Genomic DNA, 14194 nt, shown 5'->3' with positions numbered 1-14194 from the left:
TTTCCCTCCAAGTAAATAGCTACCACGTGAGGCTCATTATACTTCCATTTGGCTTAAAGTCTAAGCCTTAACCTCATTTCTATCATGTGACATAAAAACACTGTCCCCAAGATACTCAAACCAGTTATCAGAATCAAAGGAGAATTTTACAGATGGAATCTTCTGACCCTTATCAACCAGAAGGGTGGAACTAGCCCAAGCTTTTAGTCCACCATGCATTCTGTGGGAAAAATTCTATCAGAAATCTGTATCCCTATCCAATCTTAGAATCAGAAACAAGAAGAGAAAGCAAAATACCTTCAGTTAAGAGGGATCCCTGGCAATTACACCACAGGTTAATTTGACTGTTAAGGCAGAGTAGGCATGAATTCAAATATTAATTTTGTGCAACTCACTTGTTGATGGTTCTTCCAAAAGTGACCTGAACAAGAGCAATTAATGTTCTTCTCACCCATTTAAACACTAAAATATAAGCCAGAGGAAAAGTATTATCACAGGATACCACAATTATGACATTTTCATAGCTGCGAAAGCATAAATCTTACCACTTAACACAATCTGATTTACTGACGGCTATGACATCTGCAGAATTTGGGTCTAGGTTAGCAAACTTCTGCCCAAGAAAATTCTTCTGACTAAACTTTCATTTGCTACCAAGAAACTGGTAAGATGAGAGCTGAGAGTTTTTTACTGCTTTTTAATGCTTAAGCAACAGCTGAGCTAGCAAGTGAAAATAATACTTTCCTTCATGTCTGTGCCTGGGTTACTGACAACATATCTGTTTTCCACTTAGCAGACAGTACAGTACAATTCCCATTTTAGATTTCTGTCTGGCTTGTTGAAACCAGTTTTCTAACACATTCCTCTGAATGAGAGATGTGTAGTCAATTGTTGACAAATATTTTGAAATATTAATGAATTGATGGGGCCTAACTGCTCCCGCTTGAATAGCAGTTTGTAGATCATCGTGTGCTTTTATATACTTCATGGCTTTGGGGGAGGAAAGGTGAACCTCAAAGAGCCAGGCTCCTGAGGGGGATGTGAATTCAGTACTTCCCTGTCTGCTCGCTGCCTAGAGCTGGGCATAAGTTACCTTCTCTGGGCCTCGGTTTCTTCACCTGCAAAGGAACAGTATTAACATGTGCCTCTTTTGCTCTGACAGTTGTCAGTATTTTGTGTGAAAGAGCGTTGTGAAGGGGTCTACAGATCTAAACTTTTATCATTAACTTGGAGACACATTTTTACAGGTATAGAATATGAATATAAACCAAAAGAGGACAAAGAAATGTGGTGAGGATGTTTTAGAACTGCGAATTGGAATCTAAACCCAATTTTCCACTTATGTATTCACCTGCATTCACTGATGTGTTTAGCTACTGACACATGAGCAAATGAGGAATTCAGACTTGACTATAAGGGTGCCAAGATTTCATGGTTCCCGCACCAGTAAGAAAACCTAAAGGAAGAAATTGTCAAACACCTCCGTAAAGGGAAGACACACAAACAAAAATCAACAATTCCCATAGACTTGGTACTAGACTTTAAAACATCCTAAGGTCACTTCTAACTTTTTAAGTGGGTCTAAATGTCAAGTTAGTGTTGTTAAATCTTTCAAGAGTCAAGTTTTAGAGTTGGGCCCATACCTTAAAAGTGCCTTAAATTTTTTATGGAATTCAGAGCACGCTGCCAGCTTGCAGATTTGTTCATTTGAGGCTGGCATTTAGGCTTGAGGAGCATATCTGTCAGTGCTGATAACTTCACTCTGCCTTTGTAGGGCAAGAGAGGGTTAGCTCACACCCAGAGGGTCTGAGGACATGTGCAATTCTCGAAAGAATGCCTGTCACCGGAGGGACTGGTTATACATTTTTTAAAGGGCTATATTATTACCGGTCCCATTTTGTACACTGAACTAGAGCAGGAACCAAAAATGGCTGTGCTCCAAATTCTCTCCCATCACTGATACCTCCTTACTCTACTACTTTTTCCTCTCCTTGCCCACCCCACATACAAAGCCCCATTACTCCTTCCAAGGACTCATTTGTTCAAAGCCACAGAGGCAGCTGCAGCAATACTAGATTTTGCTGATGGCAAAGATATCACATCTCATTAAAATGTTCTTTTTTTTCCCTTCTGAAATGTCACTAGCAAAACTAAATATGCTTCTGAACAGGCATGTGATGGAGGAAATGCATGTTGCAAAGATAGGATTTTGAGCCCCACGTGTGCCCTAAATGGCTCTGCCACCTCCACCACAAGTCTTAACCTCTTTACCGCAAAGAACACACACTGACAAAAGGGTAAGATGGTGTTTCCTCATTTTTATCAACTCTATGGGAAATTGGGAGGCTTCACAATTTAATGGGCTGGATTTCACAGAGGAAGAGTCAGAGTTAGGGTGGAACACGAGTGTGTTCTGCCTGTGCTGAACCAAGCCGAACACCAGTATTTATCTTAAAAGTGTCTAAACTATGGAATAGCTATAGCTTTTTCATCTGAAAGGATCTTTAATATGTGGATAAGACTCTCTCATATGGATATTTCTTAAATTTAACTATCCCCCAGTTCTGAAGTTTAGCTCAGTTCCAATTTTTTATTATTGAAATTCTGCTAAAGGGAACATCTTTATATATAAATTTCTGCTTGTAGTTTCAAATTGAATTGTGAGTTACATTTTTGCTTTTATCCATTGCTTAATGTGAGTTACATTTTTGGAACCCTTATATGGTAAATTCACTTAAGGAAGAATCTACATCCGATATATTTTTGTTTCCCCTATAGAACTGTCTCAAAAGCATATGCTCCCAAAGTGTCTGCTGATTGTTTTAGCTTCGGCTTAGTTAAAGAAACAGTTCAATGACCAAAATAATTCCAGCACTTAAACTTTTCTCGCCTATTCATTCCTCAGTGCACGCACCCAGACATTTTATTGATCACCTACTATGGTTCAGGCATTGTAGTAGATAATGAGGATTAAAAGACACACAGACATGCTTGAGTTTATAAGAGCACTTGAAATTTCTTCATCTGCTAATAATTCTTTAAGTAACATGTTGAGGGAAGCTGCACTTCCTATTAAGACCGACTCCTGGCCCACCGCCTTTGCCCCAGGGGAAAAGATGCTAATATGAGTGGACACAGCCCAGGATAGTCACAGGGCAACTTTTTACTAGTTGGTGGCATTATTATGCCTTGTGAACGCTTGCTCCTCTCATGTGCTTCCTCTCTGGGTGGTTGGCTGGGCCTGGAGGCACCACCATATCTCTAGCTAGCGCAGTGGCCCCAGGTATGACCAAGTATACTGGTCTCACGACTTAAGAGTGTTGCGGGCTGTGGAAGGTGTGGGTGAGCAGAGTCCTATCCAGGACTCAAGACTAAGCCAAGTCGTACAGTTTGCCCTTTCACTCAATCAAGTACTGGCTTCAGGAGAAAGGCACCTGTGTATTTTTGACCATGTTTCTTCTAAGTACATCTCCCTCAAGAATGACTAGGGTAAGAGTTCTCAACCTGGGTACTACTGTCATTTGGGAAAGGCTGTCTTTGTCATGAGGGGCTCACCTGCGGATTGTAGGAAGTTTGGCAGCGTCCCTGGCGCCTACCTACTGGATGCCAGTAGCACCATCCCAAGTTGTGAAAACCAAAAATGTTTCCAGATATGTATTGCCAAGTGTCCCCTAGGGGACAGAATTCCCCCACCCCTCCAAGGATAACTAGGGAAAGAAAGGTGGTTGAAAAGCAGGGCTGAGGCATTTCTGCGTGCCTGGCCAGAATACTACCTCAATAACACCCAACCTCACCTTTAACAGCAGGGCGCTTCATCTGCTATGCAAAACTCTTCATACCTTCTGGTGATAAAGCAACGAGACTAGGCTAAGTCACATAAAAAGGAGTTCACAGCATTCTCCCTTTCTCTATTCAGAGGAATGTGGTGTGGGACAAATCAGGACCATAATCCATGAGTACAGAGATGATATCTCTTAGGGTTGTATCCTCAGAACCTACCATAGTATCTGGTTGGCACTTAGAAGTAGTTGCTAAATGAATGAATGAATATAAATACATACCTGATTCAGGAATAAAGGGATATTAAATGTGTGTGGGTATAACCACTTAACTGAAAATACCACTAAGTAATAACAAAGAGGCTTACTTCCTCGGAGTTCAAAAATCTCCCCAATCAACATGAAACATGGTTCAGCCAAGGCGTCTTTCCTCCCGTCCACATCATCACCATAATCTGACAGGTCGCTGTCCTCCTCTATCTCCTCCTGGGGGTATCGAAAAATAATAGGAAGCAGGTTGTTTACCTGAAAGTTGGTAAAGTGGTTCTCCTTCGTGTAAATTCCAAACTATGTGCTCATATTTCAACCTTACATAATTCCCCAACTTTCCTACATGCAGATATTTATGCGTTTTCAATATAGAAGGCAAGATGTATCGAACCTCAGGGAAAAACATGATCTTAAAGCCTTATACAAGGTTTAAAGTAATTTTGAAAAACTTCTGTCACTGTATTAACAAGGAGTGCATTAGGAGACAACAAAAATAGTTTTCTAACCATTTTGAGTTTTAAATGCTAAGGGGATTTTAACTCAAATGATTTTGAATTCACTGTTTTTAAAAACATGTATATTTTAAAGTAATTTAGTTATTTTTAAAGCTCTGATTCAAGCTTTTATTCTGTACTTCAGCTAGTCTCATTTCCGGATCTGCATATCAGCAAGTTTCAGTTCGAAACTCATTCTATGCCAGGCGCCAGGCTAATGCCAACGAGGGTGGTGTGGATCCGGACTTCCAGGGGCCACGGCTCTCTGGGAGGCTGACAAATACCCCGTAGCTGTGTCTACAAGCAGGTGCTCTGCTGTGGTAAAGGTGCAAGCACTAGGCAATGGGGGGACAGCTGAGAAAGTTCCCGCTAACGTGCTGCGCAGAGAGGAAACGGTCCTGCATTGACAGGACGTTGGGGGACTGGCTGAGCAGAAGGAAGGACTGAGAAGTCAAAGGCAGGAGGAGTTCTCTAAAACTTCTCAGCTTTGCAGGAAGTCCAGCGACATCAAATGCCGCAAAAGGTAGAAGAAGGTGAAGACTGAGGGGAAGCCACTGGCACTCACCTTCAGAGAATAATTTCACAGAGAGACTGAGCCAGAATGTAAATTCTAAGGGTTTGGGAACACATGGGAGTTATTGGAGGTAGCCAGACATTACACGTGTGGCCACGAAGGGAAGAGGTGGGCGAGACGCTTGGGAGGGAGGCGGGTTTACAAACAGGCCTGAATGCTGGTGTAGATATGCTCTGTGCTATACACTGATTTCTCCTGCCAGCTCAGAATGCAGTAACACAGCCCACTCCTTTTCGTCGTCAGTTCCTTCTGTTCAAACTTATTAAAGCAATCCTGGTGAAGAGGCAGGGGCATTTGGCAATGAACTAGGGAGACGTCAAATTTCGGAAATGGTCTCGTGCGATTCTCTGGAGAGCCAAACAAGGGGCTTCAGTGGCCTAAATGTGAGTTAGGAGCGTACTCTGGAGGGCAGCCTGACGTCCAGAGTATAAGATGGCAAACGTCTGCAGTCTCCATTTCATTCCTTTTCCCCAACATATCACTGCTAGATTCATCCTGCTTCAAAATATTCCATGGCTTTCCACTCCCTGAGAAGAAAGTCTCAGCTCCTCAGGCTGGCAGGTCCTTGGCCCCTTCTACTCTCTGCCTGATCGCCCGCCGCAGAAACCCTCCCCTGTAGCCCAACGACCCGCTGACTGTCCTGCCAACACAGCCTCCCCTCCTTCAGTACAAACTCCAGCTCCTCCATAATGACGGCCCCTTCCCCAGGGACTGTCTTGTCCGCCTTGTGTACAGGGGCGCCTAAGAACTTCCCTTCCACATGTCACTCAACTACCTTGTTATCCTTAATCCTTTCACTTCTGTATCTTAAGGCTTCCAAGTGACTTGTAGGGGACCACACGTAGATGTCCGAGACATGACAGCGACAGTAACTGAAAATGGCTGTCTCTGCCTTTTCCCCATCAGTAGCGTGCTTTCAGCAAGTATCTGTTACTGCACACGGCCTTCGAAAAGACCTGAGCTTCACTATGTCCATTAAATGGTACCACCTTTAGACAACTCACCTCCTGATGCGAGAAGAAGTCACGAGGAAGTCTTTCCAAAAATGAGGATAATGAAAAAGTGGGTTTTTTCCCCTGCACATCAATAACCTTGAGGTAGTCAGGAGAAGGGCTCAAAAAGGCATAAAGTGCTTCGCTCTGATATAGCTTTTCATCTGAAAGCAAATTCTGTGGAAGGAAGAGGATTAAGTACTCCGATATGGGAACACGTCTGCTGCGGGAGCCCCGAGCCCAGGCAACCAAGGGAATTTACTTTCATTATAATTCTGAACCTAAAACCACTTCCCTTTCCTGCTGAAATAAAATATATTAGACCAATTCCCAGTGATCGTGATGGCAACCCATCGTCTCTGGTGGGGTGGAGTTCCCTCATCATTCTGTATATAGGAGATACTGTGCAGACAACAGAACTCACGCTGGCTTGCACTGGTCAGTGCAACAAAGAATTCTTACTTTGCACACAGCTCACAGATGCAGAGACCACCGATTCCGAAACTGCCACTCATTTGTGCTTGAACAATTTACATATTTGCACATTACACAACGATACCACTCGACCACCCTTTTATGGCTACATTCAGATTTTGTACATCAGCTGAAAAACGAACTCTGAGTTGTCACATGGTGGCACTGCCTGCCAGGTAATAGTTTTATTTCACTCTGCTGCCATCTTCCAAGTAGAGCTTGTTTACATCATTACATAACTGTTTTTATTGGCCCTTAAACTGGAAATTTCCTAAAATCCTTTATGTACTTATCTGGCCTTAGAAGAGAGGAAGGGAGAACATAAGTCAAGTTTGTTTATGTACAAGCAAGTGCCACTGATCAGTAAAACAATAAAATTGACTGCGTGACCATAAGTAGATTTAAAGGTTTAGTATTAAAAGATACAGAGTTTAGGAATAAATAAAGCCATGGGAAATGTTGCTCCATCGATGATGTAGCCCCCTTGGGGGAGACGGGACACTGGGGAGCACACGGGGCTTCAGGTAACAGACACTGGGGTGGGAGAAGAGGTTAAGTTCTAGTTCAAGAGGACCTGGTCCGTAATGTCCACATTCTATTTATTCAGAAGAAGGCTGAAAATGGACGAATTCCGTGGTCCTCCCTAGAATGAGCACCTCCGAGAGGACCCAACACCGCCATCGTCGGGTTTCCAGCGGCTGTCGGCTTCACGTGTCCTACAGAAGACTGGCCTGAGATGGGCAGGTTCTGCCTCAGACGGAGGGAAGGAAATTGAGGGGGATGGGCCGTTGGTGTCACTACGGCCTGCCCTGGTCCCTGAGCCCAATAGATAGGCCTTTACTCCTCTTCCAGAGTATTAAATGTTCAGTTGTAAGTCAGGATGGATTAGGAACAATGAGAGAGTCTCCCCCTAAATTAATTTCCTTTAGCTAATCGACACTCCAACATTATTTTATAAAATAGCAGGAAATGATAACTAATGGTAAGCGTCAAACTGTACACAATCAATACAGAGAAGGGAATCACTAAGGATTCATAAGTCTTTGGCCTAAATTACATTCTGTTATGTAGGAAAATAACCATATTATGTATGTTGACAAGTTAGAAATGTTCTCAAAGGTTATGTCTGTGGGGCAAGGTATAATTGGGATTTTGTCATTTTTCAGCTCTCTGAGAATGGTATCCCATCCCATCTCCTCCCAGCACACACTCAGAGCATGTTACTCTGTTCTCGTGGAGATCTAAGATACTATTCCGTGGCTGACCGAGCATCGCGTGACACAGCACGTGCACACCCAGAAGAGGGACAGAGCACCCTGGGGGGAAACGGCTGGAGTGAGGGGCACGTGTACATGAGGAATGAAAAGATGGCTACATACCATGTTAGGAATGACGTAGGAAATAAGTGATGGCACAGCCAAGAATGATTAGCTCGATCAGTAAATGTCTGCATTATTGGTATGCCTCAGTAGGGAACCATATGTCATATATAAACATTCATGTACACAGACAATCCGTGGAATCCTTTTTTCCTGTGGACCTATTATAACAGTATCTGCCTTTCAGACTAAACATTTTGCATCTTGTTTTTCCTATTTGCAGTTGGTGGGATAATATTTTGAAACTACGGTCTGCTCTATAACCTACCTAAGTATGTTGATTAGTTAGCACTTTCAAATAAAATCTTGAGGAAACGAAAAGCAATTTAAACCATTATTTCCTGACTTAAAATCCTCTTGATTAAAAGACAAATGGACACTTGAGACCACCGTTTCATCTGGCTTAGCTGCAGATACTCTTGCCCTCGGTCATGCCCACACCACCCACCAGCAGGACGCCAGTGCTGTTTGTGTTGGCACACAGCAGAACTCACTAACCCATCTCCATCACCATCGTCCAATAAGGGCACATCTGAGCCCTCCCTGCACCCCCGAAAGTGCAGGCATGAGTGCAGTCTCTGCAGCACAACAGGAAAGCTGGCTGAAAGGCTGGGAAGACCAAACAGACAGACTGAGACCCTCCTCCACAGCAGAAGCTGGAAGGAAACCAAAGAGTCGCTAGAGGATGCCAAAGGCACACATCTGCGGCTTATAAATCTTGGATTTTGAGTAACATATATTTGTTTCACAAACAAGATGTTTAATTCATCTGAATGACTTAATCAGGTATTATGCTTGAGTGGGTTTTCTATTTCTTAGACATTCCAATCGGCAACACAATGGTAATACTTCAATTTTAAATTCTCTCCCGTAAGAGCATTTAAAGATTAATGATTCTCTACTCCAGTTCTGCCATAATTGAACTTGGAAAGTTTCTCAAAAGTGTAATTACTTTCTTTCTTGAGGGAAATATATGTATATACATATATAAATATACATATACATACATATATATGAATATATTCATATATATGTATATATGTATACATCTGTATATACGTATATGAAAGAGAGAAAGAGGAAGAAAAAGATATAAATATACACGTATGACAGAAAGAGACTAACACTTTCAAGGCAACTCTAGTTTAAATGTATCTATTTTAACTATGATCCATATTTTTGACTCAAGGGTTATAATATTTTAATGTAGCCTTTACTATGAATTTGGCAAATCCATTATCAAAAGTCTCTGGACTTCTAGCTACTACTGCATAGGCAAAGTGTTTTACAAGGCAATGTTCCATCCCCCCGAAAACTATAAGGGCTTTGGGGTCCATGGTTTGAGTACCTTACCTATACTTTCAATACAGAGGGCCCAGCTAAGGAAAAAAACCAAATAGTGGTTACAACTGGGGATGGCATATCTTTGTCTGGTCTATTCTCTAAAAGCAGACTGAAGAAAAACAAAACGTTTAGAGGAAATTAGGAAACTATCTTGCCAAAGATTTCTTAGCAAGCACAAAAAGCATTAACCTTAAAAGAAAAAAGTGATAAATTGGACTAAACTGAGAACTTCTGTTCATTAACAGAAATCATTAAAGAGAGCAAAAAGGCAATCCACGAAAAGGGAGAAAATATTTGCAACACACACTGTCTGTCAGGAGACACACATCCAAAACCCACACTAAACTCCTACAAAGCGATATGGAAAAAACAGGCAACATCACAAAAAGTTAGACACAACGTGAACAGACACCTCACGAAAGAAATTATCCAAATGGCCGAAACATATGGCCTGGTGCTCAATCTCATTAGTCACCAGGGAAAGAAATGCAAGTGAAAACCACAGTAAGACACCAGTCCACATCCACCAGAATGGCTAAGTGTGGGTGAGGAGGTGGAGAGTCAGGCCCTTACACACTGCTGGTGAGAGTGTAAAACTGCTACAACCACTAGAAACCCAAATGCCTCGGTATTACCCAACATACATTCCCCGAAGGACAAGAACTATAAATGCATGGAAGCACACTTCATATAGCCTCCAACTGGAAACTGTGCCAACGCTCATCAGCGACAGGAGGAACGGGCTGTACTGTACGCACACAATGAGAAACCTATACAACAACGAGAACAAAATGATCTAGACTAACACAGCGCTATCCGTTAAATCTCATGAACATAATGTAGAGTGAAAGAAGTCAGACACAAAGGAGTCCCAATACTGTATGATTCATTATATAAGATCCCAAAACAACGTGTTGTGAGAAGTCTGCATCGTGGTTACCTTTTGGGGGAACAGTGACAGGAAGCTGGACGGACGGCAATGTTCTGTTTCTCAGACAGGGTGCTAGTACAAGGGGTGTTCAGTTTGTGAAAATGGAGAAAGTTGAACACATATTGGCATTTTTTTGTATGCATAGTATACTTTAATTACAAAACAAAAAGATACTTTGAGGATCTGGCATGGCCTGTGAGAACAGGAATTTAATGAGCAAGCTCTTAAAATGATGACAGTTTAACCCAAAATAACTACTTCTTCCTCTCATATCTAAAAGTTTTGAGTTGCTTACCTGTAAAAACTTATTTAATTGATTCTTTGATTTTTCCATAAACTTTTGATCTATAGATTTGAAAGGCAGCTTGCTGAGAGAAGGCAACTGGACTTTTTTTAAAGACGGGAAACACTGTGGAGAAAAAATAAAATTAAATGTTGGTATCTCGAAATTACATTTTAACCTTAAAAAGAGATTTAAAATTATAATCAGAACAAACCAAGTATCGTCCTCCTACACTCACTCCTCCGAGATTTAAGATCTTGAAAATCTAACCTAGTCTAATCAGGTTCAAGGAATTTGAAGAAATGGGATGTTTGATGATAAAAAGCTAAAGCTCATCCCTAGACCCATGAATACCCAGAAGCTGGAAAGTCCTGAAGTCATGCTGATAAAATGGATTTGCGGCCGGCCCGGTGGCTCAGGCGGTTGGAGCTCCATTCTCCTAACCCCGAAGGCTGCCGGTTCGATTCCCACATGGGCCAGTGGGCTCTCAACCACAAAGTTACCGGTTCAACTCCTCGAGTCCCACAAGGGGCAGTAGGCTCTGCCCCCTGCAACTAAGATTGAACATGGCACCATGAGCTGAGCTGCCTACCGGATGGCTCAGTTGGTTGGAACGCATCCTCTCAACCACAAGGTTGCTGGTTCAACTCCCGGCAAGGGATGGTGGGCTGTGCCCCCTGCAACTAGCAACAGCAACTGGACCTGGAGCTGAGCTGCGCCCTCCACAACTAAGATTGAAAGGACAACAACTTGACTTGGAAAAAAGTCCTGGAAGTACACACTGTTCCCCAATAAAGTCCTGTTCCCCTTCCCCAATAAAAAAGAAATGGATTTGCACAATATGTGCAATACGCTAGGTATGGACATCTGGCTCACAGGAGAACGTGTTTTATTTGCAACATCTCTGTAAAAGGTGTCCAAGTTGACAAAAGACAATGGAAAGGAAAAAAAGACTTGGGCTGTAGCTACTGCCTTTAATGACAACCTGCAGAATGTGAGTATATTAATCATAATAAAATATGTTAATAAATCACAACAGACTTCCCTTTGCAGATTAAGTTCTACATTCCACCAGACACTGTGAGAGAAGCTTGGCATGTGCAAGAGCTCTCGGAGTTGGGAATTAGCATTCCATTTTATACACGAGACAATGAGAATCAGGATTAGAACCCAGGGTAATCTGACTATAAATAAAGTCTGTTCTCTTTATGCCAACTCCCACAGGACTGCCAGTCTGCCCCTCAGGCACTAAGAAGACAGTGGATTTCAAATGTTCCAGGTGGCCCCATTTGAATATGCTTTATGAAATCAAGTGGTATTGAAAAGCAAGTGAGCAGAGTTTGGCTGCCACCGCTTTTACTCCTGTTGTCATCATCAGGGTCACAGCAGTGCCCCTGTCAGCCTGGCGACAGCAAGAGAGGGCACGTAACAAGTTACTTGGAACAACAAGAGAATGTAAGTGCTTCTGGTGGTGGAAAAGGAAAACCTGGCCTTTCCTACACAACCCACTAAAGCACCTCAAGTATAACAGCACACACCCATGTATCAATCAGGGCCCAAATTCAGGGTTAAAATTTTAGAGAAATGAAACAGGCAGTGAAAACTGGAAGGGAAGATCAAAATCACCAGGGACCTGGAAAGGTGTTTCCTGTCACAGCTGTCAGCAAGCAGGGTTCTTCCAAAAAGTGAAAACTCACACGATAGGAAATACCAAGGGTAAGAAAGAAACCAGTAATCAGGCCATAGGTGAGGAAAGGTGACAATGAGACAAAAGGGCAGACATGGAATTGTATAAGGTTTGTTTCCTCTAGTGCTACAGCATAATTGTTTTGATTTTCAAAGAGCATTTTATTTTCCACGTTCATTTTATTTCAAAATCTCTCCTAAATTTATCTCCTGTTTTTATCAGCAACTAGACTGATACTAAACTTTGGTTTCACAATGGTTTGCCACAGGGCAAATGATGCATTTTTCTGTAGTGTCAATATCACTCAACAATTTTGGGAAAATTTATTCTTATATTAAAATAAATATTTTGCATTCACAATGCTAGGGTGACCATAGTCTACTTGACGTTCAGTTTTGGCCACTAGCCTTTTAAAAGCAGTACAAGTTATAGCATTTAGAAGTTAGTGATTAAAAGGATTTAAAAAATCACCGTAGGAGTAAAGGTTATAGGAAACCTATATTTCATCTGCAGAAGAGGTCTGAGATGTGACCATAGGGTTTTACTAGTAAGAGTTCATTTTGAGTGTGAGATAAATGGACCTAAATGAAAGTAGAAGTGATTGAAAAACTGTTTAATTGCTGGGGTAAAGGGCAAACACCTCCAGTAGAAGAAGAGTTAGAAAAGATGCAACTCCTGAGAAAAATGGCAGAATAAGGAATTAAAAGTAAGACAACCCAGATTCTAATCCTGGTTTGGCCACTATGTGTATATCTTATGATAAGTCCATTCAGCTCTCTGGGATCAGTTTTCCTCGTCTATCAAATGAAAGAATTGACTTAGATTAGTGGCTTTTGAACATTTTAACTGAAACACACAGCAGGAAATACATGCCACTTTGCAACCCATAATGCAAATGCGTATATGCATATATTATATATATATACACACACATATAAAACTGAAATAAACCTTCTATAAAACAATGCTCATTACTATTACTACTACTGATAACACAATAATGTTTATTATGTGCCACACATTCTTTTAAATGCTTTGTATTCATTTATTCCGTTAATTCTCACAACTCTGTGAAGTAGGTGCTATCAATATTTGTATTTCATTGATGAGGAGAAAGAGGCACAAAGAGACAGAGTGACAAATCCCAGGTCATATAGTAGTAAGTAGTCAATCTAGGATCCAAACTCGAGCAGTCTGGCTGGAGTTTGTGCTTTCAGCATAACACTTTACTGACTCCCCAATTTTTTGTGATGGAATCCAGTATATTCTATTCTCATTCTATTGCTGCCACCCACAGTGGATTTCACTGTGGCCCTAATGGGTCACAACTGGAAGCTTTGAAACCACTCAATGATCCCTGGCTCTTCCAGATCTGGGGTTTTCTGGGGCTCCATTCACAATGGAGATCACACAATTATCTGTCCTGCAGGACTGAGACTAGATGAGGTGGTTTGCTCGATGAGTAAATTTCCAAATGTCAGGCTGGAAATGCCGCTTTGGCAGTATCAACAGCAAAGGAGAAAGATTAATCAGTTTCCTTATGGGTGAAAATTGAAATGAGCTCTTGCACCTCTTCTTGCTCAGTAATTCTAAACCTTGTGTTCATGAGTATTCATACCTCACTAAGTTTCCGGTGTAAATTCTGAAACTCACTGAGCCTTCTGGGGACTGTCCAGTTCTTAGTTTCAACTCCTCCAACTTCTTGTAAGCTTACCATGACAAAGTAACAGGGCATTTGCTCACCATTCTCTTCTGTAACCTTGGAAAACAAAACAAACACAACAGCAAACAGCATGGTGAGCAGATGTGGTAGGCAAGATTTTTAAGTGTCCTCCAAGAGTCCCCTCCCCCTGGTGTGTATGTCCTGCATAATCTCTGGGACTGTGAATATGATGGGAGATGATCTGGATGGGCCTCACCTGATCACATGAGCCTCTTTAATAATAAAAACAGAGAGATTTCTCTGGCCAGTAGTGGAAGAGGAAGT

General features: G+C 41.8%; 1 protein-coding gene across 3 annotated transcripts in view; it reads right to left on the bottom strand.

Annotated features, from left to right (window-relative positions):
- SNX25 (sorting nexin 25) overlaps positions 1 to 14194 on the bottom strand; it is a 99751-nt gene that overhangs the window by 4464 nt on the left and 81093 nt on the right. For 2 of the 3 annotated variants that reach the window (XM_019736070.3, XM_019736071.3), the window contains exons 12-16: positions 13826 to 13966; positions 10533 to 10646; positions 6122 to 6286; positions 4148 to 4265; positions 396 to 462 (exon numbers count right to left, since the gene is read on the bottom strand). In XM_019736070.3, the coding sequence (XP_019591629.2) occupies positions 396 to 462; positions 4148 to 4265; positions 6122 to 6286; positions 10533 to 10646; positions 13826 to 13966 (605 nt within the window). The remainder of the gene's footprint in view (positions 1 to 395; positions 463 to 4147; positions 4266 to 6121; positions 6287 to 10532; positions 10647 to 13825; positions 13967 to 14194) is intronic. The other variant, XM_019736072.3, reaches the window with a different exon arrangement.

This window comes from Rhinolophus sinicus, chromosome 16, assembly GCF_057876585.1.
Source record: "Rhinolophus sinicus isolate RSI-liver-muscle chromosome 16, RSI-T2T, whole genome shotgun sequence".
In the NCBI taxonomy this organism is placed as follows: Eukaryota; Metazoa; Chordata; class Mammalia; order Chiroptera; family Rhinolophidae; genus Rhinolophus; species Rhinolophus sinicus.
The sequence above is the reverse complement of the archived record's forward strand: the minus strand, read 5'-3'. Positions and strand labels throughout refer to the sequence as shown.